We start from the raw sequence: 26819 nt of genomic DNA on the forward strand, positions 1-26819 counted from the left end.
CTCCTCCTCTACCTCTTCTACTTCGCTCAGATTAAACTTCTGCTTCCCCAAAACCACGCTTCCTGGATTCCGATCTCGAGGTATTGCCGCTGTTACTCGCGAAGTTGCAGGCGACGGAGAAGATGATGAACAACCACTAGTTGATGACCTCGATTTCTCGATTGTGTATATGAGTAAATCGCGATTTTTTGGGTCTCAATTTTGACAGCGAATTAAGGTTTGAAAGAGGGAAGATGAAGGCTTGTCTGGAGAGAGAGAGAGAGAGAGAGAGAGAGAGAGAGAGAGAGAGAGAGAGAGAGAGAGAGAGAGAGAGAGAGAGAGAGAGAGAGAGGTGGGCCCTTTTTTATTTTTTTAATTGTTAAAATAAATAAATAAATATTAAATTTTAAGAATAATGAAAGAAAAATGAAAAATAAATACCTCAAGGGTATTATAGTCATTTCAGTTTTCGGAGGGACCATTTTTGCATACAAACCACTCCAAAAGGACTACGAAACCAAAAAAGTCACTGTTTGGACTAAAACCCCAAAATTTTGCATACCACAGGGACCATTTTTGCAATTTACTCTAGTTTTTTTGACAACCACATTGACATTTTTGTAATTTTATATTTTATTAATTTATGGGGTTTCTTAGCTATTAACTAAAATGAAAATATCAACATTCTTGTTACCGAAAAAAATTTTAAAAAAATAAATAACTAATCTAATTAACCCCAAGAAACAATGAAAAATGGTCTAATTACAACATCTACAAAATGATGATGTCATCATAGAAATGTTATGAGTCAACCAAAAACAAGTTTTTTTTTTTTTTTTTTTTTTTTTTTTTTTTTTTTTTTTTTTTTTTTTTTTTGTGAAGGAAAAAAAAAACATTTTTCTACAATTTCATAAAAAACAAGTTTTTTGTGTTTGAAATCTTCAAAAATGGCAAAAGAAAGTTTGATATTATAGCTTTGGAATGAGAAAATGACAAAAATAAAAAGAATTTTTTACCATCTTTGAAGGATTTTTTGGATGAATTCATGAGTCTTTTTTTATACACATAGATTAGTCCTTTTCATTCATGGATAATTTTAAGTTGTTTATTGGCATTATCTTGCTCACTAAACAAATAAAAAACAACTCATGAATTCATGGATGTTTTAGTAAATCACAAGGAGATCACAACATATGTTTAGATGTTAAAACATATGTTGTGATCTCCTATTATCCTTGTAGTTTACTAAAACATACCATTTGTTAGCTAAGCTATGGCATCGCACTTGTTAGCTATATTGTTGGGAGATGTATGAACGTTTAGCAAACATGTAAAATCTCTCTTGTTTCATTGTGCAACAGTGATGAAGTTATTGTGTATGTGGCTTCATTCAACTAAATTTCCATAAAACTTATCCTTAAAAAAACATTTTTTTCACAAGTACGATGATGGAGAAGTAAAGAGACAACAGTCATAAACTTTAACACAAAACACATACATTTAACATCCGGAGAGACTACTATACTTCCAACTAATATCAATTAACAGTAGTAAATAAGCATAAAAAATAACAACAAAATCTATGCAAATTTGGTCATAAAATACTATACAAAAAAAGGTACCATTACCACATAATAGATACAACAATGAGGTGGTTTAAGATGTGTATATATGTATACTTTAGTTCAATTAAAATTTAATAAACTCATGAAAATATTGTGATCATATAACCCCATTCCTCTCCTTTTCCTTCATGTAGAAATTGCACCCCAATAAAGCCGCCCCAACTGCAGGTTCTACCTGCAACACAAGACAGAACAGAACAAGTTATACTGTGTTTGGTACGCATTGAACTAAACACTAGTCTTTGTGAAAAGACGTAAATACCCCTACATCAAGTATCCCTTATTTGACCAAACATGACTTATGACATTAAGTCGAAATTCTTGACATGTGATGTAAGGCAGCAACAGTTATAGCTACGAGAATAAGAGCTTCCTATAACAAGTGAAATGACGGTTTTGCCCTTGTGACATAAAATGAAATAGAAAAGAGAAGTGACCTTTGGTAGAACAGGGAAAGCACCAGGGTAGGTCTTGATAAGACGGTCAACAACCTTTTGACCGATATCCCAGTTTTTGTTAGGTATGAGGACCCCACCAACTAACACAACTGGAAATTCACCACTTCCATCTGCACCCAATCATTAATTTTTTAAATAAAAGACTTTCTTCTCAATTAAATAATTATTTACATTTCAGATAAACCAACCATTTTTATTGATTTAGCCACTGAAGTATTAGTTTTTTTATATTTGATTTAGCGAATGGAGTATTATTATAATAAGCAAAAATGATTAATAATAAAGTGATACTCATACCTTGACCACAGAGACCAAGTTTGTGAACAACTGCTTTGACAGTTAAAGCCAATTCTTCCACAGCATCATTTAATATCTGATTTGCCACGTCATCACCATCTTCTGCACATGTCACCACTACTGGAACCAGTGCTGCAATGCGGGCCCACGATGGATCTGCATAGGTCCACCTTGTCACAACACAACACAACCACCACTTGTCAATCAAATCTTTATCTTTTTCCCCAGTCCCAGTCACAGTAGACAGTATACAGTTGATAGTTGACACAGACAATGACAGACTGTCATATGAGTATTATAGGCCAAGAAAGCCTTGTCCCATCTTTATTTTTTCCCCACTAACAGTGACAGCAGACAGCAGACAGTGACACAGACACAGACAGTGAACAGTTGACAGTGACAGACTGTCATATGAGTATTATGGGCCAAGAATAACTTTTTCCCCGGTGACAGTAGACAATAGACAGTAGACAGTGGACAGACAGTCATATAAGTATTATGGGCCACGATGGATACTCGAGTGAAAAGATAATGAATTATAATTTAATACACGAGATTGATATGATTGATTTACTTTGTGATCTTTGTAAGAAATGTTAGCTAGAAGAAAAAAAAATTAATTTAATGGTTTGAAAAACTAGTTACAAGGTTTTCATGAGTGAGATATACCCAATGAGTTCATCTGGGGAAGAAAGAGAGAGTGATTTCAAGATAGAATTTGTAAGCATTGTGTGAGGACCTCTGCCATCATGAGCTCTAATAACAGATGTCAATGCTTGAGCAGCAATTCCATAACCACTGTACATAACAACTCTCATTCATCACAACATGAAATATTGAAAGATTCAAATCAGATATGAAAGAGAGAAGAAGCACAGAAGATTACCTGCCCCAATCACCCAAAACGGGCCCACCACCAGCTGCCCGAGCCTCCTTCCCATCTTCAGAAAAGCCATAAGCAATACTCCCTGTTCCTGCTATCAAAACACATCCATGAAGTTTCCCCATGGATCCACTTGCAAGAGCTGCTACTGCATCATTCTGAACATAAAGCTTCACATGCCTTGGAAATATCTCCCTGCATCATACAAAGGATTATAGAAGTAGAAAGAATTTGGTGGATTAAGAGTGTCAAGGAACTAAAGATCATTCAAACCTCAGCCAATTTAGTATCCTTTCTTGATCATTTGGATGATTGACACCTGATACGCCTAAACAAACAGCTTGAACAGCGGATTTCTTTGAGCCTGACGTTGAAAGGGCTTCCATCATCACCTGTTCCAGTGTATCTCGGGCTAAGGTCTCTGTGACAGTGAATGCAGATAACACAGGAAAAAACAATGTTAGATTCCATAAATGAAGTATGTTTGTTGCTTATGGTGTTGCCTTCTAAAAAAAAACGAAGTATTAAACCCTAGACACTAGAAACTGAGAATTGCCACTTTCAACGGACAATCAAACACCTAAAAGTAGGAAAAGTAACTCTAAAATGTTTGAATTCCGTATTAATCTTAACGAATTGAAAGGCAAGTTAATTGTTCAGAAGTGAGAGAGAACGTACCATAATGGAGTTAAATCAAAGAAAAATGACGAATAATTAGCATATACATAAGATCGACAAACACGAAATGTACGATTAATCGGAAATTGGGGTACCTCCGACGCTGTTATGATTGGAGCAACCAGCAATGGCGCGACCAAGAACAGGAAGGGGATCAGGAAGATGATTGTGGGAATTGGAAATACGAAGAAGAGGCATACAAACACATATGGTGGATGTAGTGCCGCCATCGACACCCAAGACTACTGGTTCTTCTTCGTTGCATTCCGAACCCAGATGAAGATCAAAACGATCAATCGAAACTTCACCATTTTGGAAGTTGTTGGTTGTTGACATTTGTATTTCGCCAATGTGTGGATGATGGGGTTGACTCTGTCCACGGAAGAGGTGATCGGAGTGCCCACTCTCTATTCATTTCGACTTTGCCGCCCAAGATTCACAATTTGGTATATGCATTCTTTACCTAATCCAATAATTATATATATCAAATTCCAAACATTCATCAAATAAATTTTCAAGAAAATTAGTATGGTTTATATATTAATTCTGTTTAATAAAATTTATCCAAATTTAATTATTTTTGTATGTCCACTACTTTTAATATGCTATGACTTCTTATATAGATTAATTGTTAAGATAAAAAAAAATTCAATGATTTTAGTAGAATATTTATGGTCAAAAGTTTAAGAGGAAAAAAAAACTACCACGTACTACTTTAAATGATGATAATAAGGTGCTGTTTGTTTTTCTTAAAAAACTTCTTCAAAACTCTTATTGCTGCGCGGCGCAACACACGCGCAGCACTTTTTGTCCCGCAGTAGTTTGTTTTTCGGAAGTCTTCGGGGCTTAAAACCTCTGCTCGTGTGCTTCTTGGGGAAGCACTTGTTATACCTCTTCTCACCTCTTCTCACCCCTTCAAACCTAAACTAAAAAAATCCAACCCCAAAAAACCATCGGTGTTTTTTTTGTTTCCAAAAATTGAACTTGTTTAATAATACATTTCTCCATGTAGTATATTTAAATTTACATTTATGGTCTTTTACTTATATATTAAATTCTATTTTCATCCCTTTAACATTTAATACATTAAATTTATATCTCTTTAATTCTTTTCTCCCATTTAATTTACATAAGTTAATTAATTTTAATGTTGTTTTTTAAATAAGTGTCTAGAATTTCATTTTTTTATTTTCTTTTTAAATAAGTGTCTATTATTTAGTTTATTTTAATTTTTTAATGTCTGCAGCAGTCTGCAGATGTTAATAAAACCAAACACGTTTCTTATTACAGTCTGCAGCCGTTTGGTCCACCTCTTCTGCTGCAGAGGTTTGCAGAGGTGGTCCGCAGACTTTTTGAATTTTTGCTTCAAAAAAACAAACAGCACCTAAGTTTAAAAGTAGTCTTTGGCTTGGCTGCTCTCAAACCAAATATTTCACATAATGTTTTTTTGGAGAGAAAGTTTGATTTAATGATTTGTTATAAGATTAATAAATAGTAATAAATAATTTATTAAAATAATATATTAATTAGAAATAGTATTATTTAACTAATAACTAATAAGAAATTAATTGAAATTAATTTTTTGGATTTTCTGGATTAATTAAAAGTATAAGGACTAGATGCGATAATATTCAAAGTTAAGCATTGAAGGATTCCAAAACCTTCCCACATGAGGGGACAGTTTTGGAGGTTCCTAGGGCTTCTTGGGAGCCTTAAAGAACAAAAAAGGGGATAAGGGTTATCTATATAAACCTACCTTATCCAAGACTCCTTACTCACCTTAGAGCCGAAATTTCCATTCCCTCTCATCTTTCCTCTCAAGTCTTCAATTGCTAGGGTTTTGGTACAAACCATTAGAGGCATGAGATTTCTAGAGTTTGCTTTCTGAAGCTTGTTCAACAAGGAAGTGTTTGATTATTTACTACAACAATAAGTAGTGGCGGACGCCTTAAGGGCCAGGGGAGGCCATGGCCCCCCAATTTTTTTTGACTAAGAACAAGGAAGATGTGCTACTAGAAAATGATATCCTATAATATTACTGAAATATTTTAGATATTCTTTAGTTTTTAGGTGAAATATAAGATTGTACTTCTAGTTTTGAGAGGGAACCACTAAAAGTTTTTTAATCCGATAAAACTTACAAAAATAAGTAATTTAAATCTAAAAATCAAAACTTAACAAATCCTAATCCTCATTTAAACTCATCTTATTCAAAATTAAATCCCACGAATTCTCTTCAATCTAAATCGTTTATGGAAAACAAAGCTCGAAGGTAAAAACAAAAAAACCCTAGTCACGCCTCTCCAATCTATAGTTGTCGCTTTAGAGATGGCTATGGTTTCTGTCGGAAATCTTTGCTCCACTGTAACGTCCCAAAAATCAGGGGTAAAATTTTCATTTTTAATATAACTAAAACATTGATACCATTTAATTTACACAATCAAATCATAGTCACTCAAATCGTTTATCAGAGTTTATCCCAAAATCATTCATTGTGGAAATCATAGGTGTGTGCACTGCGATCAACCCGAGCTCTGCCTTTCCAAAACGATGATACCTGAAACCATAAACAAACATGTAAGCACGAAGCTTAGTGAGTTTCCCAGAGCATACCATTCACACAAACCACATATCACATATCCTGTTGGCTATAAAAGCTACACATATATCATATATATTGTTAGCTATAAAAGCTACCATATATCACATAAGCCCTGCATACATAAAACCTGTAATAATGTCATGGGCTACCCCACATGGTCTTTACCTAGGACTGCCATGGGCTCCCCCACATGGTCTTACATCCAATGCCACTGGCTTCCCCCGGGGTCTTCCCTGCAAATACCATATATAACCAAGTAGCATATCATGCATCACATAATTATCTACACATAACACGTACATAAACCTGTAAGGATGTCGTGGCTACCCTAGGGTCTTATATCACCGTGCCATCGGCTACCCCACATGGTCTTCCATGCAAGTATCACAAAGACAACTAGCATATCACATAATTACCAGCATACCCCATAACATAAAGCTAACTATCATATCACACAACATAAGATGGGCCGACCTTGGTGCCTTAGACCCATTGGTATGGTGAGAAGACTCACTTGCAACTGTCGGCTGAAGAAATAAGATCACGCTGCTCCAACCACAAAGACGAACTCCTCCACTGGTCAACACCAAAAACTGAACTCAATAAATACCAATAATTACCAAAATACCCCTAGAAGTCAACTGGTCAACTCTTGGTCAAAGTCAACCTTCCAGGTTGACCCTACTCGCCAAGTCAGCCTACTGACTCACCGAGTTCATAAGCTCAGAAACCCCTTTCAATCGCAACTCGACTCGCCAAGTCAAACCATGACTCGCCCAGTCTACTGATTTCCGACTTCTGTCCTGACCAACTCACTGAGTTTTCACTCCACTCACTGATCCGAGTCTTAACTGGAAGGGTTTGGGGTTTCGCGACTTGACTCGCCGAGTACAAGAACAGACTCACCGAGTCCAAGGCAATCTTCAACAGACTCGCCGAGTTGTTCTTCTAACTCGTCGAGTTGCTGCCTAACTTCATCCAACTCGTCGGGTCCACCCATGTGACTCGTCGAGTTCCTATGCGACTCTAAGTCCGATATTTGGCCCGACTCGCCGAGTCATCTCCCAGACTCGCCGAGGCCTTACGTGTATTCTCATAATCTCGAGTCACAGAGCTACTCTTTTGCTCCAAACAATAGATCCGAGTTCCTAGAGCCCATTAGCAACATAAAGTTGCTACCTTTACATGCTTCTTGCCTCATAATACCAAAAACCAAGCTAGAAAGGAGCTTAACTCATGGGGAATGGCTTTTGCATAGCAACTAACAGGGCTTTCTGCATCTATGATCCAAATACAGCTCAGATCTGGAGTTTCAACTCCAGATCTAACTTGTGCACTAATTTCTCATCACATACTCCCAAAGAAACCCTAAAACTCCATGAAAGATGGATCTAGAAAGGAGAAAGCCAAAGATAACGATTCATTACATCCAAATGCTCTAAAAAGTTCCACCAACTCTGGATCCAAGGCCTCCTCTTGCACCACTATGAATCTCTTCTCTTCCAAACTTCAAATTACTTCACCAAGAGTAGATATTGCTCCAAAAACGGTTATGGTGGCTAGGGTTTGGTGTTATGGGTGAGAGGGACTGTAAAGGAACCCTAAGGAAGAGAATGAGACGTTTAAATAGTGCACAAAGTCCCGGATTTAGGGTTTTTCTCTTCAGACCAGACTCGCCGAGTCCACTTGCCGACTCGATGAGTTGGTCGCTTACTTTACACCAGGATCCTGCTCCGACTCGTCGAGTTCCTCCCTGGACTCGACGAGTCGACCCTCTTTAACTTATGGTTTGCCTTTCCTTTCTTGACCTTTCTGATTTCGGGTGTTACATCCACCATGCCCCTGTGTAATTGACCGAGCGCCCCACTCGCCTATTTCGACTATGAGATCTCGTCATCACTGTATGTGCATTACTCATACTCTCTCTCTAACATTTTTGTTTTGCTTTTGCATCTATATTTGAATGTGCTTTTAGTATTTTTCACCAGATAATCCCTTGTTTTTTTGCTTATTTAAAATGCTCCAAAGATGTAGAAGGTAAAAGGTAAAAGGCTAAAAGCCTTTTCTGTTGGCAGCTTTTGTTTTTGTCACTATTAATATATTAGCAATTAAAAGGTGTTTGGTTTATTTTCTTGGTTAATGTGTTAGAAAAAAAAGGGTAAATAACACAAAAAACACTCTTTTTACACAGAAATTCGATTTTGACACCGTGTTTTTTTTTTTGTGTCAATTTTGACACTGTGTTTTCCAATTTGTTACAATTCTGACAACTTGACCGGTTAACCAGGTTACATGCTGACGTGGCATGATGACGTGTCAGTTTTGATGACGTGACATGCTGACATGATATGCTGACGTGTCAAAATTGAATTTTTTTCTCACAAAAAACACTAAGTTTTCATTTTTATTTTTTATTTTGACACTAAGTTTAATTTTTTCTTTCAACTTTGACACTATGTTTTTTTGTTCCAAATCGAACATCATTTTTTCCAATTTTGTTCAATATTGATAATTTTCTATTTGAAACCATATAAATATTTTTTTAATACATTTAAACCGTATAAATATTTTTTTTCATTTAAAAACCATAGTTTTATACAAATACAATTTTTTTTGTACACTCAAACCATATTTTTATATATAAATATGTATTAGTTATATAAAAATTATATTTTACATTAAATATGCAACTTAAAATGTGTTTGGAGGTTTGGAGGCGTGTAGTCGATCAAAACTCGGATATCAAGTTTGCAACCCATCAAATTCTTATATTTTATTAGAAGCTTATTGTTAGTTTGATTCTCATGATATAACTAATGCTTTGAATGTAATAAAAAAAACACCTTGTATTTAAATAAAAATGTGGGTTTTAAACCAAAAAATATGTTTATACGGTTTAAAATGTAATAAAAAAAATATTTATACGGTTTCAAATGGAATATAGACAAAATTGAACAAAATTTGATAAATAATGTTCGATTGGAACAAAAAAAACATAGTGTCAAAATTGAAATAAAAAATTAAACTTAGTGTCAAAATAAAAAAAAAAAAGTGAAAACTTAGTGTTTTTTGTGAAAAAAAAAATCAATTTTGACACGTCGGCATATCATGTCAGCATACCACATGAGCATGTAACCTGGTTAACCGGTAAAGTGGTCAGAATTGTAACAAATTGGAAAATACAGTGTCAAAATTGACACAAAAAAAACACGGTGTCAAAATCGAATTTCTGTGTAAAAAGAGTGTTTTCTGTGTCATTTACCCTAGAAAAAAAATCAAAAAATATCAACAGCTTCTGATTTTTTTCTTTTACATAAATGTATCTCTACGAAAGAATATGACTTATTTGCTAAATTTATTTAGAATATGACTTATTTGCTAATTTTATTTAGTTTTTGTTTTATGTTAGGGTCTATATTATATACTAGGTGAATGTTCGCGCGTTGCGCAGAAACACCTATATAGTTAAAATCTTTACAAATATATGCTTTTTAGATATAATAATAACGTTGTTATTAAATTTGATATAATAATTCGTATACTAAATTGATATAATATATTGATTATTTGGAATTGTATGATAATATATACATCTATTATAACTACATAATCTCAACCGTTTGAATGACTTCTACACGCGAGATACTCATGAATAAAATTAAATATAATATATTGTTTAATGTTATTTATAGTTGTTGTTATTGTTAATTAATTTTTTGAAATTTATTTGTTTAATGTTTTAATTTCTATCATTATAATTATTTAAAACATCAAACATTTTCTTTTGATTTTAAAGGTAACAATATAATCATTTATATAGAGTTATATTTAACTATTGTAATTGTAAGTTATTTTAAGCTACTTATTTGAAAACTTTTAACGATTATACAAATATCTTTAGGAAATATTTTAGTTAAATTGAGATTATAATTCAGTTTTCACATTTAGCACTACAATTTATCACTTTTAACTATTCACAAAATATTCATTGGGTTTTTTAAGTGGAACTGAAATTTATATTTAAGTTGACACTGTAATGTTATATTATAAATTAACAATTTAAGTATTTTGTCCAAACTGTTCAAAAATTATAGCTTTAAATTGATAATGGTTTACATACGACAACATTTTAATCTAATAAATTAAGTATAATCTGTTCAAAATTAAAGACATAACTTTATAAGTAGAAGTAAAGATGTTATTTTAATATTAAAATTTAGATTATTTATGATTACACTTTAGGTTTGATATTAATTTAACCTTATTAACCAACTTATAATCATTATTAGAAAGACACTACAATTTATCGGTTTTAACTATTTATAAAATATTATTTGGGTTATTTAAGTTAAACTAAATTTATATTGAAGTTGATCATGTAGTGTTATATTTAAATTTATAATTGAAGTATTTTATACAAATTGTTCAAAAGTTGTAGCTTCAAAATGATAATGGTTTACACCCAATAATATATTAAAACTAATAAATTAAGTATAATATGTTAAAAGTTAAAAAACATAACTTTATAAGTAGAAGTAAAGATATTCTTTTAATATTGAAATTTAGTTTGTATATGATTACACTTTATGTTTGATATTTATTTAATCTTATTAACCAACTTATAACCATTATTAGGAAGAAATTGAAAAGTTATGGGAGTTTCAAATGAATGTAGTGAAATGAAAAATGAATGGAAGTTTCAAATGAATGTGGTGAAAAAAAATGCTAGTTTTATAAGATATATAGATAATATATATACTTGTAATGTAATTTAATTATTTTATTGATATTTTAAGATTTTGAATTACAATAAGTGTCCTTTTGAAAACTCATGTAATTCTGATTAAAAAAGGACTAATCAATAATATGGATGAATATAATATATGTTGACTGACTTCCAAAACTTCATAGATAATAATTGTAAAATATGATTTTGTTTCTCATTTCTAATAATAGCTTATTAGTAAAAGTATAATTTAGGTGTTGAAAAATCAAAACAAATATCTAGTTTTAGTGTCCGTGTTCCGCCCGTGGTCAAAAGGTATGTAAACCCTAAAACCATTTATGAATTTCGATTATTGTAGGGTATTCATAAGGTTCTTGATGTTCAATTGTTTGTTGCAATCAATAGATTAAACTGAGATCCAATAGGTTGAATGTGAACTTAGGGTTAAGTTTTTCCACTACATATTTTTTTTGTAACCTATAAAACCTATCATATATAACTTTATAGACCTAGGTTTTGAGTCTGTGCTCTTTGTGACCATGTGAATGGATAAATTCTGAGACTTTATCCATTAAGACATCCATTTGGTGTAGAAATGAAAGTATAAGGATCTGATAACCTGTTTTAATGACTTAATGATTAAGATAAGTCATCAAGGAGCTACGTTGAGCATAATCTACCTTGTGTGGGGAGTAATCCTAATTTTTATCGTTTTACCGCCTTAAGCTCTACGCAGTACATGGAATTGTATGTTACGCGGGGCGTAGGTTGACTGGAGTTGACCATTGACTTTTTGACAGTTGACCGTTGACTTTTACCAAGTTTGACTATAGGTCAAATTGAGTATTTTGAGTTGTAGATTGAGACTTGATCCCTATTTGTTGCGTAGGTGACTTGTAGAGGTGGTTATCAAATCAGTGATCATTATTGCTATCTTATAGACTGCAATGTGAGTTTTCCTCACTATACTCGTGGGTCGAAGGAACCAAAACCGATCAACTAGATTGTATTATGTATCCTTGTATATAGGATGTTGTATTGTTGTAGTGATATGTTAGATTGGTATATCTGTATGATTAGTTCTACTTGTTGGTTATTATTTATCTGTTGCATATGTCGACATAGTGCAGTTGGATTGAGGCTTTACTGCTCTTTGATGTAAACCAACAAACACGGTGCAATCCAGTCCAATGACTATGGTTCGAGGGAAATCCAGCCCAATGAGTGTGGACCCGAGGGTAATCCAGTCCGATGATTGTGGACCTAGTGTGCATGCTTCCATATGCATTGTTGTATGGGGTATTTAGGGGAACTCACTAAGCTTTGGCTTACGGTTGTTGATTTCATTGCTTTCAAGTACTTCTGATGATCGGGGCAAGCCGAAGGTGTGATTGTACACATCCTCTAATGTTTTATGTCTTGATAAATTGATTTGATACTTGATTTTCTGGGATATAATTTGAAAACACTGGTTATGTATTTATGGTTATTCGGAAATGATTTTTATAAAAAATGAAAAAAATTATCATGGTTTTTGGGATGCTACATATTCATTTGAATGGAATGAGTAGGTTAAATAGTTTCACTCTACCTTTATGTTTAACTAATACAGTTAATCATAACTTCGAATTAAATCGAAGTCTTCTCATACAAACAACTGACCACATTTGGTAATTTCTTTATATCCCCCAACAATCCCCACAAAATTGTTTCCTTAGTTAATGATGGTGGTAGATGTGTGAAGAAAAGAAGAGGGGGGTCTCTTGTACAAGAAAACGGAGAAGTTGGGAAGGCTAATACCTTGCCATAAGAAAAAAAGAGATATAATGGGGTGTGGAGTAGGGATGAGATTTAAAAACAGAAATCCAGATCGGAACCATTAGAATCGAAATATGTAGAACCACTATGGGTTTTAGGTTTAAAGAATGTTGATAGTTTCATTTTATTTACTTCTTTTTATAGTTTATTTTAGCATATTTCATCCATAATCTAGTTAATTTTCATGCATATTTTCCTTTTTGTTATTTTATGACTATTTCGGGCACTTTCTAGTTTCGTGAGCTTTATTGCAGATTTCATGGAGACTAGTGGAGCGGGAATGTTCGGGACGTATGGAAAGCGATGGGAATTGGTGGAAAACAAGGATCTTAGGCTTGATGGGTGGTGGAGATGATACATGGAGCGAGCTTGATGATTATTTGAAGGCTTGGAGAGAAATAAACATTTAAATTTGCAAGATGCGGGAGTATATTCAAGCATGCATAGATTATTAATCGGGCGAGTTTGCGAGCTTTGGAGGATTTGGAGAGGTCAAATTGGGCTTAAAATGAAGAAAAACTTGAAGAAAATGGGCTAGGAGGTGATTGGATTCGATCTGGGCTAGTGGGATATGCTTTGGAGGCCCAAAATCTCAAAGAAGCCCATGTCAGGCACCACCCGCGCAGCAGCACGCGGGTCGCGCAAGGCTCTGCAGGGGTAATTTCTGAAATCCATTTGGAAGGCTATTTGAGGAAGGTTGGTGCCCATCTTTTGGGGACTCTTGGACATCCGATTTTTGGACATTCTCTCTGGAGTTTTGAAGACTTTTGAAGGCCAAGAACACTTGAAGTACATCATATTTTTACCTCTTGATTCTTGCTTAATGTTTGGTATAATTTTCTCTAACTTTGTTTCTTTGGGTTTAGCCATGCTTGGCTAAACTAATCTTGGTTGACTTTTGGTTAATCCTTTGAACTTTTGTTGAATGTTGAAGAATCCATGAACATGTTCTTGAATCTTTATGGGAATGTTTTGTGTTTTAATATCTTATCATTACTTGTATGTTTTAGTTCATGAGTTTAAATGTGTTTGTGGTGATTAGTTGGCTAATTTCTTGATTAAGTAAAGGATCCTCAAATTACCAAGCAACAAATGATTTTTGTGTTGTTTTTGCTTCACACAATCATAAAAACATTTCCTCCAACATGGTGGTGAAAGCATTTGACCCCTCTTGGATTTGGTGACTTTTTGGTTCTTAATGCTAGTTGACTTTCACTAATTACATGCTATTTGGAATTAGTGACTTTGACTAAGGAAATTGTTATGAGATTCTCTAGCCATTTCAACAATTAAGAAAAGTCTAGGTAATCTCAAGCTCCTTGGATTACTATAGCCAAATTAAGGATTAAAATCAAAGTATTGCATCATTGGATTCTAATGATATGTTCATCAAAAGTCAAAGTGAGGAAACTTTAAGTCAACCATCTCTCCCTTATTGATTTTACATCAAACTCTTATTTTTGTTGCATTTGTCTATTTAAATCATAGTTAATTCTAGTTTGTTTCAAGTATTTCAAAACACCAAAACCCCCCATTTTATTTTTATTGTCATTTTACAAGTATTTTTACAAAGAGATTTTTCATAGAGTTATAAATTGAACCAATCTCCGTGGATTCGATCCCTTTACCACTATACACTATTTTAGTGTGTAATATTTAGGGTTATTAATTGTGTTGGCCTCGACAACCACCAAATGTCTTTATCCGGGTTCCGAGTAACAGGTATTGGGTCTGGGTAAACCATGTTTAAGAACCGGAACTGGTTTTAGGGGTTGGAACCGATTTCTGTGAACAGTTTAGAACATGCATATCTCATTCGTTTGAAGTCGGATTGACATGAGGTTTTTTCTAGCGTATATTTTATAGTTTTTTGATGATTTTAGAGTATAATTTTTCATTTTTGGTTTAATATTCATTGACTTATAGTCCCCTAAATTCAGGATATGAAAGCAAGAAATTTTCTGTTATTCAGTTTTTTTTTTTTATTATGTGAAAGTATTAAAACATACATATTGAATTCGTTTGAAGTCAGATTAGCATACATATTTTTCGAACATGTCTTTTAAAGTTTGTACATGATTTAAAGTATTATTTTGTCATTTTTGGTTTCACATTCATTGACTTACAGTCTTCCAAAGTCGGGATGTCAATGTCGGAAATTTTCTGCTTTTTTGTTTTTTTTTTCTTTTTTTTGTACTCTTTGAAATTTTTAGAGCATACATATCTAACTCATTTGAAGTAAGATTAGTATGCTGTTTTTTCCAACAAGTATTTTAGAGTTTGTACCTGATTTTAGACTATAATTTTGTCATTTTTGGTTTTATATTCAATGATTTATAGTCCTCTAAAGTCGGAATATCAAAATCGAACATTTTCAAAGTTCAACCCACTAAGTAATTACCAAAAAATTCCGGTTTTCCCGGATTTTCCGGCTCTAGACCCATTTTACCCGGTTTCACTAGACCCACTTTGACGTTTCCGGGTTTTTCGGTTCTACCCACTTTACCTGGTACCTTACCCAAACCGAATTGGAACCTACAAAATTTTGTTAACCGGTTCCCGGGTTTTCCAAGTCCAAGTCTATCCGAGTCGGGTTTGGACCCACTTTAATCCCTAATGTGGATGGCCTCACTTAATTAACAATAATATAATATTAATCAAATAATAATCAACGTTAAAAATGGCAAAATAGACATTTCACATCAACTTTAGACCAAACTCGAAACAAATGCCATAAGAGCATAAACAGAGGAGATGTTTTCCTTATTGGTAATTTTCGCAATGTGATTTAGACAAAACTAATAAACATAAGGGTATCACCCAAAATCTATATAAGTTAAAAAAGTCCAATACTTAATATTTTAGTTTTTGTATTAAAAACAAGGGTAATGACTTAAAAAAGGTAACTTATTTTTTGATTTGCATACATTTAGTCATTGAGTTTTTTTTGTCCATATTTTTCCATTGAACTTGTTGAACCATTCAAGAAACATCCTTATGACCTTCAATCGTAGGTTTAGCCAATGTACAATGTATTTGACAACTCCGACGATGCCTCAGTCATCTTCTCCGATAAGACTCTAGCGTTCATGATTTTTTCGGCGACGATCCGATCTGTTATTGTTCTTGTGTGTTTATATGTATTCATTTGATAATAAAAACCCAAAACGTTTGTATGCATTCATCTGTAAAAACATAAAAGTTCATGGATCTAGGTTTGTATATACAAGCAACCCTTCATAGTTACCTGCTACTACATGTTCATCAACTATCAGATGAACACAAACCAACGAGAGAAAATATGAGATCCAATCCATAATTTTCTCCCTTTTAAGTCATTCTTCATTTGCATCTTTTTTATAAGTTGTTTCTTCAATATCAGATGAACTCATAATCAAATTTGATGAAAACATAAACTCAAGAACCCCATATCAGATGAGAACACACACATATACACAATCTTCAACACAGACATAAAACCATACTATTACTCTGTATGTTTTCCTAAAACACAAAGACCAAAAATCGAACTCGTGAATAACCCTAAGTCGAGTTAGGGTTTTCAAACCCATAAATCGATTTCCAAGAACAAAGAAGACATTGATTTTGTGTGTGTGTTTGGATTCCTTGAAGATGAACACACTCACATGGGAAGTTTTCTCAAAATCGAGCTTGAAGGTTTGATGAGCTTGAAGATAAACTCGAGTTAGGGTTTTTAAAACCAGAAAATTGAGCTTGAAGATGAATTTGAATCCGGAATATATATGATTTGTGTTAATCTTTGTTAGAGAAAATAACACAAAGAGGGAAGGAGAGAATAAAAATATGAAAAATGTGTGTCATTCAAGAACTCATACCGTCAGAAAAATCATAATCACGTCGGAATTGTCAAATATGTCGAAAACAAGCTAAACTTACGATTGCATGTCATAAAGATGGTTTTTAAACGGTTCAACTAGTTCAACGAGGACAAAAGAAATTCAGTGATTAAATCCTACCTAATAAATGAAAATAATTTTGTCACTTGTCAATCTCTCATGAATTTTGACACTTATTATTTTATGATATTTTTGAAATATATAATAACCACATGTCAATTTCTAGGTTTTTTCAATTTTTAAAATTAAAAAATCCACTAAATACTTATGTACCTATATATATAAACTATTAAATTTAATAAATGTAATAGTAAATTGGAATTAATACGTTTATTTATTCCTTATTTCAAATTTTTATTTTAAAAATATTTATTTTTTACATTTGATCTTTAATCTTTTTTAATCAATCCGTATATTCATGAGTTTTACACCTAGTATATACAAATCGAAAAATAAGTTACTCTTTTACGACATTATCTCTAAAAACAATACCATATGTTATAACTTATAAATTAATCAGAATTTATATTAAAAATTACATATTTTTGATAAAAAAAGAAATGATATGGTTATGATCTTAAAAATGATACAAATATCGCATCTATTTGTGTGATAAAACATGGGGCCCTAATTTAAACGAGTATAATACAAATACAAATGAGAATCTTGATTGGGCGGCAAACGCTTAATCCCTACTACCGTCTTGCTTACGTCATGTCAAAGTACGTTTCTCTATTCCTCCTCTTCACGGCGGTGGCGGCATTCAACACCACCGCCGTTACGGCCGCTGCTATTACTACAACTTCCACCAAGTCCCGCCACCTCTCCTCCATAAATTCCCCGTCGCCGGGACCTTCCCCATTGATTCAACCCCAACACCCTATCCCTCGTCCACCAATTTCACCACCACCACCACCGCCACCCATCTCTATACGATCACCGCCTCCTCCGCCTACACGACCGGAGTATATGCAGCAACAACAACTCAAGAACATAATCGACGCCCTAATCGGCGCCGGCGACTTCGCAGCGTGGGCAAATATCCTCTTTAATCCAAAGATAAATTCATCGATCCCCACTAGCACCACCGCCGCACTCATCCCAACCACCGCCACCATGTTTGTCCCCGGCAACGATGCTCTGTCCCACCTCTCGGCCTCCGCCACCGGCGCCTACAATTTCGACCCATTCATCATCCCTTACCACATCCTCCCACAACGACTCACGTTCTCGGAGCTTCAACTCTTCAAAACCCAAACTCGACTCCCCACACTATTGCCCTCAAAAACAATCATAATCACGAACAATACCCCTTCCAATTTCACCATTGATGATTCCTTGATCATGCAACCTGATATTTACCAAAACCCCGCCGTCTGCGTCCATGGTATCGCAGCCATCCTCGACTATACAATGTACGGCGAAGCTCCTCCGGCTCCTCCTGCTTCACCTCCGCCCCCGGCGTCGACGCTTGATGAAACGTTAACTCCGTCACCAGAAGTTGCAAGAAATTGTAGTTCAGATCTTGTGTTTTCCGACGATGATTTCTTCTTCTTTATGATGGTAATTCTTGCTTGCGTTGTTTTTATCCCTAATTGGTAGAAACCCCCTTTTCAATTTTGTTAATATCAAATATTCGGTGGAGTTCTTCTCAAGAACTGAAAATTGTTTGAAATCACCGGTTTACCGGATAGTTGTGACTGTACATTGTACATGACATTGGTCGATTTGTTAAAAGATTGTAATTGTTTGTGAGAATTACATAAATAGCCCCTGAAGTATTCTTCAGTTACAATTTCTTTTATTTCTTTAAATATATTTCTATGCAAATCTCAAATTGTGTATATTTCTTGTGGATTTCATGTTTCCCTTCGTCTATTTGATTCTTGGATACCAACGGAATAGAATCCAAGATTCTATTCCATTACATGTTTGGATAAGTTGAATGAGTTTCATCTCTTTTTAACATTAAAAGACCAAAATACCCTTTTTAAAAACAAAGACCAAACGCACCCATGTGTTTGGAGTCAACAACGATGTAAATTGACCAAATATGATAGACATTAGTATACAAATCAAGATTTATATATATATATATATATATATATATATATATATATATATATATATATATATATATATATATATATATATATAAATTCAATGTCTTTCAACATATTTGCACATGATGATAATCAAATTACTATGCTTACAAAGTTTTAAAAAAATACATAAAAATAAAACAAAAAAGATGGATTAGAATTAGAATAGAAGTGTTCTTCAGTTCCTGTTCATTGTCTCCTTGATGTCCAAATATTCACCAGTTACTCTGCAGCAATAAATTCAACAAATTTTATAATATTTTTCACACCAAAAATATATGTTTAATGAAGAAAAAAAAAACAAGAAAATAGATGTTTGTTTTTGACTTGATGCATAAAGAAAGACTTAATAAAGAAAGCCAGTGAAAGGAGACATTCTCCAATAAGTTATAGCTTTTTACAAATCTGCCCTTTATTTTTTTGTTCAAGAAAGCCAGTGAAATTAGAGATAATTTATTAAAAAAGTAAATAGAAATTAAAAGCAACATACCTATTATATTTCAAGTATGCATCACCTATTGTTCCCGAGACTTTATTTCGTACCTTTCGCACGCAAATCTAAAAAGAAATGAATAAAAATAAAGTAAAAAATAATGTATATTTAATAAAAAGAAAAATATTAATTTATAAATATCATAGTACCTGCACTCGATCCATTGGACCTGCCTCTGGATCCCGATTCCGGTGAATAACAATTCCAGTGTCACATTTGTTTATGAAATGTGCACTTCCACTAATATCATAAAGATTTGGAGGTTTTCCATTCCATTGTTGCAACTATTGAACAAATTTCACAAGTTAGATCTAGAAAAAAGAAAAGATTCATCGGGCGTTTCGTTTGCAGAATGTTTTTGGAAGGAATGGAATTACATTGCATGCCACGGAATGGAATCAGAGATTCCAATTGCTAACCTGTCTAGGATGTGCTACAAACCAAACATGGCATGAATGGTGTTGAGCAAACCGTTTGATACTTGTCAGCATCTGACTTACATATTCTGTTTCAGTCCTGTTTTACACACAAAATATAAAAAAATAAAAAATAAAAACAAATGATTAATTTGTAATAACTAATAACTATTAACATCTCAAGTGTCATGAGTCTGAAGAACAGGTTGTACTGCGTTTGACATGCATTGAACTGGGACAGAGACCGATGTCAATGGGAGAACAAAAATTGTAGTTTTTCGTCCCACACAAAAAAGTGGGACACGGACACGCTCTTGATCTTTCGTATGTGTAAAAAGACGTAAATGCCCTTTTCATCATCATCATTGAAAATAGCCATAGAAAGCTTGTCGAGTCGTGTCTTGTTTTGTTTGACAAACGCAGCCGTAGGCTGCGTTTGTTACACACGACTCGACAAGCTTTCTGCGGCTACTTTCAATGATAAGGATGAGAAGGGCATTTACGTCTTTTTACACATACGAAAGATCAAGAGCGTGTCCGTGTCCCACTTTTGTTGTGCGGGACAAAAAACTACAATTTTTGTCCTCCCATTGACATCGGTCTCGGTCCGAGTCCAATGCATGTCAAACGCAGTACAACCTGTTCTGTCTTGTCATGTGTTGTGTGACAAATGCGACCTTATAGGACAAATTAAGACAGAAAATATCATAAAAATAATTAATAATTTTTTTATTATTAAAAATACTTACTGGTTGGGAGGTCGTTGATGATCAAGCTCATTATATGGATCAATGACAAGGCCATTGACACCGTGTCTAAGGACTGCAGCTTTTGCAAGGCGAAGAACCCATTCAATACTTGGTAGGCAATCATTCTCACACCTATTACATCCTTCAACTTTTTAGGACTTTGAAAAATCTATCTAATTATAGCAATGAAGTTTGCTTTGTATTTAAATCACATTGCTATAAGTACAATGTTGTAATAGAACAAAATGAAAGTAAGATGCTAAAATAAATACATATATGCAAAGACATTGCTATTTCTTGGAACTCACCTTATGAGATGAAAAGTATCACTCAACCATTTTTTTCCTAACTCCAAATCCTCCAAACTCATTCTTTCAACAGATTTTCCATACCTGTGATTATTATGTGCAATAAAGAAATATTAGAAAAACAAACAAAAGAACATTAACATCTAAAATCTTCATAAATAACTTCAGAAAAAGTTAAAAATTAGCTAACCTCACATCAAAGAACGGCTTCTTCACGTGCTTTTCAAGAAGTTTCCTTGCATGCTCTCTAACCTAATAAAAGTAGAAAGAAAACATAAAAATTAAAACACTTAAACAACACCTATCAGTAATTAATATTTGTATAATTTATATAATCATTAATTCATATTTCATTCATGCATGCATCATTGCATAAGTTATCAAGTTTAGTTTGAATGTAGGAATGAAATGAATGGTCATATAATTTTGACAAAACTTCATAAATGGTCCCTATGGTTTTTCAAAATCCCTAACGATAAAAAACTTCATGGAAAGTCCATGTGGTTTCCAATTTATATCATGGTTGATCCCTCATCCACCTAAAAAGACTTTTATACCCTTTTCATTTCTTTTTTATAATTAATTTTAACTAAACCTATCTAAAAGAATCAAGAAAAACAAAATAAATACAAGAGAGAGAGATGTGGGCCCCACTATTTATTGTGTTTTTCTTTACTCTTTTAGATAGGTTTAGTTAAAATTAATTATAAAAAAAGAAATGAAAAGGTTATAAAAGTCTTTTTAGGTGGGCGAGGGACCAACCATGATATAAATTGGAAACCACATGGACTTTCCATGAAGTTTTTTAAAGTTAGGGATTTTGAAAAACCATAGGGACCATTTATGAAGTTTTGGCTATACTTTCATATTATACGTAAATGTAAAAGTATAGAGAATGAATTTTTTTTATTATTTTAAAAATAAAAAATTGAACACAATAAAATCTCACCTTATTCTCCATAGAGCAAAGTGCAAATTTCCAACCAACATTTTCATTAAGATTACATAACAATGCATCAATCCACTCACTCTTTCCTGAATTCGGGACTCCAGTGACTAAAGTCAACTCTCCAGGAACAACCTGGTCAAAAGTCAACACAAACATCCATGCATTTTTCATTTCTATAATTAGAAAAAAAAATTAAGAACAAGTTTGTAGAGATATAAAGTGTGTGTAAACTTACATTATATAAATCATCTAAAGCCTTCCATCCAGTTGAAATTCCAAGCTCATTACCAAGGGTTTGATGATAATATGAATCAATTTCACCAAAATAATCTCTAAAATTAAATAAACCTTTAATTGGATATAATTCTGCATTTTCAATAACTCCTCTTAATACAGCTGGACCCATGAACATCAGAACCTGATAAAAAGATTCATCAATTGTAATAACAAGAGTCATAATAATTAGGGTTTAGGGTTTGGAGTTTAGAGTTGACTTTTTTTCAAAAATGGGTAACTGAAAATTTGGTTTTTCAGTGGTTGAAAAAAGTAGAATTACAAAAAGAACATTATATTTTAGGCAATTTTGTGGTTTAAACACTAATAGTTTATTATTTTTTCCAATCAAACCATAAAATTTCAGGTATTTTTCCATATTAATTAATTAATTAACCATGTTGACCTGTTGTATCAGGTCAAAGTAGTTAGATTGGAAAAATGTCTGAATCTCTTATGGTTTGATAGGAAAAAAAATAAAGTATAAGTGGTTATAAGCCACAAAATTGCCCAAAATATAGTTTTTTTCCTGTAATTTGCCCAAAAATAGTTAACTAGCTAAATCGATAAAATGGAAATTCTGTAACTTGCCCTTATGAAAAAAAGGAATTTAAATTTTAACAAACCTCATTAGCATCTTTAAATTGCTCTTTTTCATTTTTACTTGGCCATGTAACTCTCCAACACCTGTTTAAAAATATAAAAACTTGAGAGGCATTAAAAAAGGGTTAATCTCATAAAAAGACCTTATATTTTGTCTTTTTTCGGGATCAAACCTCAAATTTATCTTTTTTGCCTGAAAAAGACCTTGTACTTTTTCATTTTTCCCAAAAAAGCCCTCAACTTTGTATTTTTTTTAAAACCCCGAACCTTCTAAATGCTTCAAATAAACCCTCAGCTTTTTTAGTTTTTCTTGAAAAAACCCTCACATTTTACAAAAAAAATTTGAAAAAAAAAACGACTAAAAGGGCCAGATCGGAAAAAATGAAAAAATACAAGGTCTTTTTCAGGCAAAAAATAAATTTGAGGTTGAATCCGAAAAAACACAAAATATAAGATCTTTTATGAGATTAACTTAACCCTTTAAAAAAATTAATAAAAAAATAAAAGTAAGGGCAATATCAACCTTTCTCTTCCAAGGCGACGTGCAAGTTCTTCAGCTAAGGCTTGACCCGGCTGATCCGCATCAGTAGCAAGTATTATACGAGATGCCTGCAATTTATTAAAAAAAAAAATTAAAATTTATTACACTTATAATAGTAAAAAAAACAAAAACAAAAAGATAGAAACTAGTTAACTATACCTTTTCCAGATACTCTTTGCAGTTCCATAAATATTGGTATTTCACATCCTACATTCATAAAACACAATAAATTATTATTTAAGTGAAAAAAAAGGTTAATCTCATAAAAGACCTTATATTTTGTGTTTTTTCCAGATTAAACCTCAACTTTATTTTTTGTCCGAAAAAGACCTTGCATTTTTTCATTTTTTTCGGTCTGACCCTTTTAGTCTTTTTTTCCAAAAAAGCTTGTAAAATGTGAGGATTTTTTCAAATTAAGGTAAAAAAGTTGAGGTTTTTTCACAAAAAGTTAAAAGGTTGAGGGTTTTTTTGGAAAAAAAAAAAAAAAAGACAAAGTTGAGGGTTTTTTTTGGAAAAAATGAAAAAATGCAGGGTTGTTTTCTTGCAAAAAATAAAGGGGAGGTTTAATTTAATCCAGAAAAAACACAAAATATAAGATCTTTTATGAGATTAACCCAAAAAAAATGATGAAATTAAAATTTGAATAAAACTTTAAACCTGTTCTTGAGAAGGTAAATCTTTAGAGGAAGCTTTTGGAGGAGCTCCATCAGGAACACTCACACAGTTTCTAAAACCAGCTTCTTCCATTGCAAGTTTGTCCATTTCGCCCTCCACCTTTTTATAAAAAAAAAATATATAAATATAATATTTTGATGAATCAAAATTAGAAACACCAAAAAAGATTATGTATTTCAAGATGAAAAGCGAAAACTTACTATGATGATATCACTTGCTCCTTCTATATCATCAAGTCCATATAATATCTTTTCAGTATCACTTTCCTAAAAGGGTAAAAATGTCAATTTTGACTTTAGTCAACTGATTTTTACCATAAATAGTAAGTTTTGATATATAGATTTTCACCTGCCAGAATTTCTTTGAGATATCTCTGTATTTGCAACTAACAAGTTCTTTTTTTCTTCTATAAGTAAAGGCAATAACAATCTGCATACACAATTGAATAAAAGTTAACAAAAAAATAGCATTGTACTTTACATGGAGAAAAGGGGTAGTTCTGTAATTTTACCTGTTTTTCATATCTTCTTTGCATGACATGATTTCTCCGTAATGTCTCTTCAGATATCATTCTTTCGGAAAAATATTCAACTAACTGAATCATAAAAACAAGATATAGTGTCAAGTGTCTGAATGTGGGTAAATGAGTAAATGACCATTTTACCCTTCTGTATTTAAAAACAAGAAACACCCATGCATGTATGTATCCTCCAGTAAGTCAAAAGGAAAAGTAATATTCAAGTAACTGAATCACAAAAATGAGGTATAATATCAACTGTCTGAATGTGAGTAAATGAGTAAATGACCATTTTACCCTTCTGTATTTAAAAAAAAAAGAAAGAAAGAAACACCCATGCATGTATGTATCCTCCATTAAGTCAAAAGGAAAAGTAATATTCAAGTAACTGAATCACAAAAACAAGGTATAATATCAACTGGCTGAATGTGAGAAAATGAGTAAATGACCATTTTACCCTTCTGTAAGTAAAAAAGAAAAGTGAATAGGAGAGAAGATTTCTACATCTTTGCACAAAGGTTCCAAATTCAATTCATGTTCTGAGAGTTCCTTAATCTTTTTCACTTTGGGGAGTGCATTCATCCTTTTGTAACTTGATTTAACATCTGCAAAAGCCTGAAATTAAAGAATAAAGAGAAATATTAGGTCAATATAACAGTTAAATGAAGAAAAAAAGTAGTGAAAAATGAGAATATTTACTCGTGTGCTCCCTTTCCATCCACATTTGGCTCGAAAACAAGTCCACACAGCTGAATTACTAAAATGTTTTATAAAAATCCATGTCAGAATTTTAAAAAACAATATTGGTTTTAAAAATATGAGGCAATTTACATACCCATCATCAGAAATGAAGAGAGAGAGCTTCTTCTCCCCTGAGTCGCCACCTTTGCACTATTGAGTAGAAAGATGCATTTAGAATGGAATGAAAACTACAAAGTAACCGATTTTTTATTTGTGTAATCTTCAATCACATTGATTCTTTTAAAAGTTTCATAATGGAATTGAAATGAAGGAAAAACTATAACCTAAGCAATATGTATGCTTACCATGGGGCAAATCAAGCCATTTTTCTGTCCAGGACTAAAAGATTCAGAGACTATTCCAATCTCCTTCAATTTCACTTCAAGTGCCTTTAGCTGTGGGGTATCGATTATTATTTCATCATCAGCCTTCTCCAAATATGCTTCAGAAACTATATCAGAAGGAAAAAAACAACAATACCATTATTATCAGTTATCCAAAAGAGAAATTCTTCAAACATAGACCACGAACAGCAATTTCAACACAATCGAGAAGCAGATATAGAGTTAATTTACTGATAAACAGAGAGATAAAAGCAGGGTGTTTTGAACTGAATGATGGTTGATGAAATTACCTGGTCTGGGGATACTAGCGTGGGAAGAAAAGGATAAGTTAGATGGTTTAAGGGATAAAGGAACCAATTTGGGGGATGATTTTGAGGGAAAAGTAGAGGAAATGAATTTGTGAGCAGGGTAGAGGTTGGTTTTGTTGTCGGGATAATTGAATGAAGAGGTTGTGGGTTTGAAGTTGAGGAAGTGCTTGGAGGTCATAATGGGACAGGGGGAGTTGGAGACGAAGAGACCACGGAGAGAGGTGCGATGCCTAAGAAGCATCTCTCGGAGCTACGACTTTGATTAAGTAGGAGTATAAGTAGCGTTCATTGCGGCGTTTGGGGTTTAAGGAGCTTCAAGCCTTCAATGGCGGAAAAGGGTGTCGGAGGTTGGTGTTGGGGTTGGGGCTTAGGGGTTTTGGGAGGGAGAAAAGCTACCAACACAAGTGGGCGCGAGATATTGCTCTTGTGTTATGTGAAGTTAACTTTTATCATATACAAGTCTTTAACATAAATATTCAATTTTTTTTTGGTTATTGGGTTATTTAAAATAAAATTTGATTAATTATAATGAGGATTATCTATTTAATTAGTAATTATTTATCCATAACATATGTCTCCAAACAATTTTTAAAATGTTTTTAATATATATAGATTGAAAATGGGGTTAATGTCATAAAAACCCTTAAGTTTTCAGGGTTTTGTCGGTTTTGCCCAAAGTTGAACTTTATGGCCGTTTTTACCCTCACATTTTCCAAAAATGTTCGGTTTTACCCTTTTATCAGTGATAACAGGTTTTCCTGTTACCATTATATTAATTTTGCAAAAAAACTCTTAAGTTTATAGTTTTTTTTAATGTTTTTACCCTTAAGTTTATAATTTTTTTTATACTTTTACC

General features: G+C 33.0%; 3 protein-coding genes across 3 annotated transcripts; 1 reads left to right on the plus strand and 2 right to left on the minus strand.

Annotated features, from left to right (window-relative positions):
- Positions 1-1511: 1511 nt before the first annotated feature.
- On the minus strand, positions 1512-4366 carry LOC111893549 (uncharacterized). Its single transcript, XM_023889627.3, has 7 exons — positions 4016-4366; positions 3516-3663; positions 3246-3437; positions 3029-3157; positions 2360-2529; positions 2042-2172; positions 1512-1779 (listed from the first exon to the last, which is right to left on the minus strand). Exons 1-7 carry the CDS (start codon positions 4254-4256, stop codon positions 1702-1704), a joined length of 1089 nt encoding a protein of 362 aa, XP_023745395.1. The 5' UTR covers positions 4257-4366; the 3' UTR covers positions 1512-1701.
- Positions 4367-17460: 13094 nt separating this feature from the next.
- On the plus strand, positions 17461-18742 carry LOC111893545 (uncharacterized). Its single transcript, XM_023889624.3, has one exon. The coding sequence runs from the start codon at positions 17602-17604 to the stop codon at positions 18544-18546; it is 945 nt and encodes a 314-aa protein (XP_023745392.2). The 5' UTR covers positions 17461-17601; the 3' UTR covers positions 18547-18742.
- A 333-nt stretch (positions 18743-19075) lies between these two features.
- Positions 19076-26396, minus strand: LOC111893508 (twinkle homolog protein, chloroplastic/mitochondrial). Its single transcript, XM_023889586.3, has 21 exons — positions 25946-26396; positions 25617-25762; positions 25406-25461; positions 25270-25327; positions 25075-25185; positions 24565-24648; positions 24402-24482; positions 24254-24319; positions 24036-24152; positions 23538-23585; positions 23361-23446; positions 22861-22921; positions 22197-22379; positions 21962-22093; positions 21203-21264; positions 21013-21096; positions 20705-20836; positions 19959-20055; positions 19689-19823; positions 19537-19604; positions 19076-19273 (listed from the first exon to the last, which is right to left on the minus strand). Exons 1-21 carry the CDS (start codon positions 26202-26204, stop codon positions 19225-19227), a joined length of 2115 nt encoding a protein of 704 aa, XP_023745354.1. The 5' UTR covers positions 26205-26396; the 3' UTR covers positions 19076-19224.
- Between the last annotated feature and the right edge of the window lie 423 nt (positions 26397-26819).

Source organism: Lactuca sativa, chromosome 1 (assembly GCF_002870075.4).
Source record: "Lactuca sativa cultivar Salinas chromosome 1, Lsat_Salinas_v11, whole genome shotgun sequence".
Taxonomy (NCBI): Eukaryota; Viridiplantae; Streptophyta; class Magnoliopsida; order Asterales; family Asteraceae; genus Lactuca; species Lactuca sativa.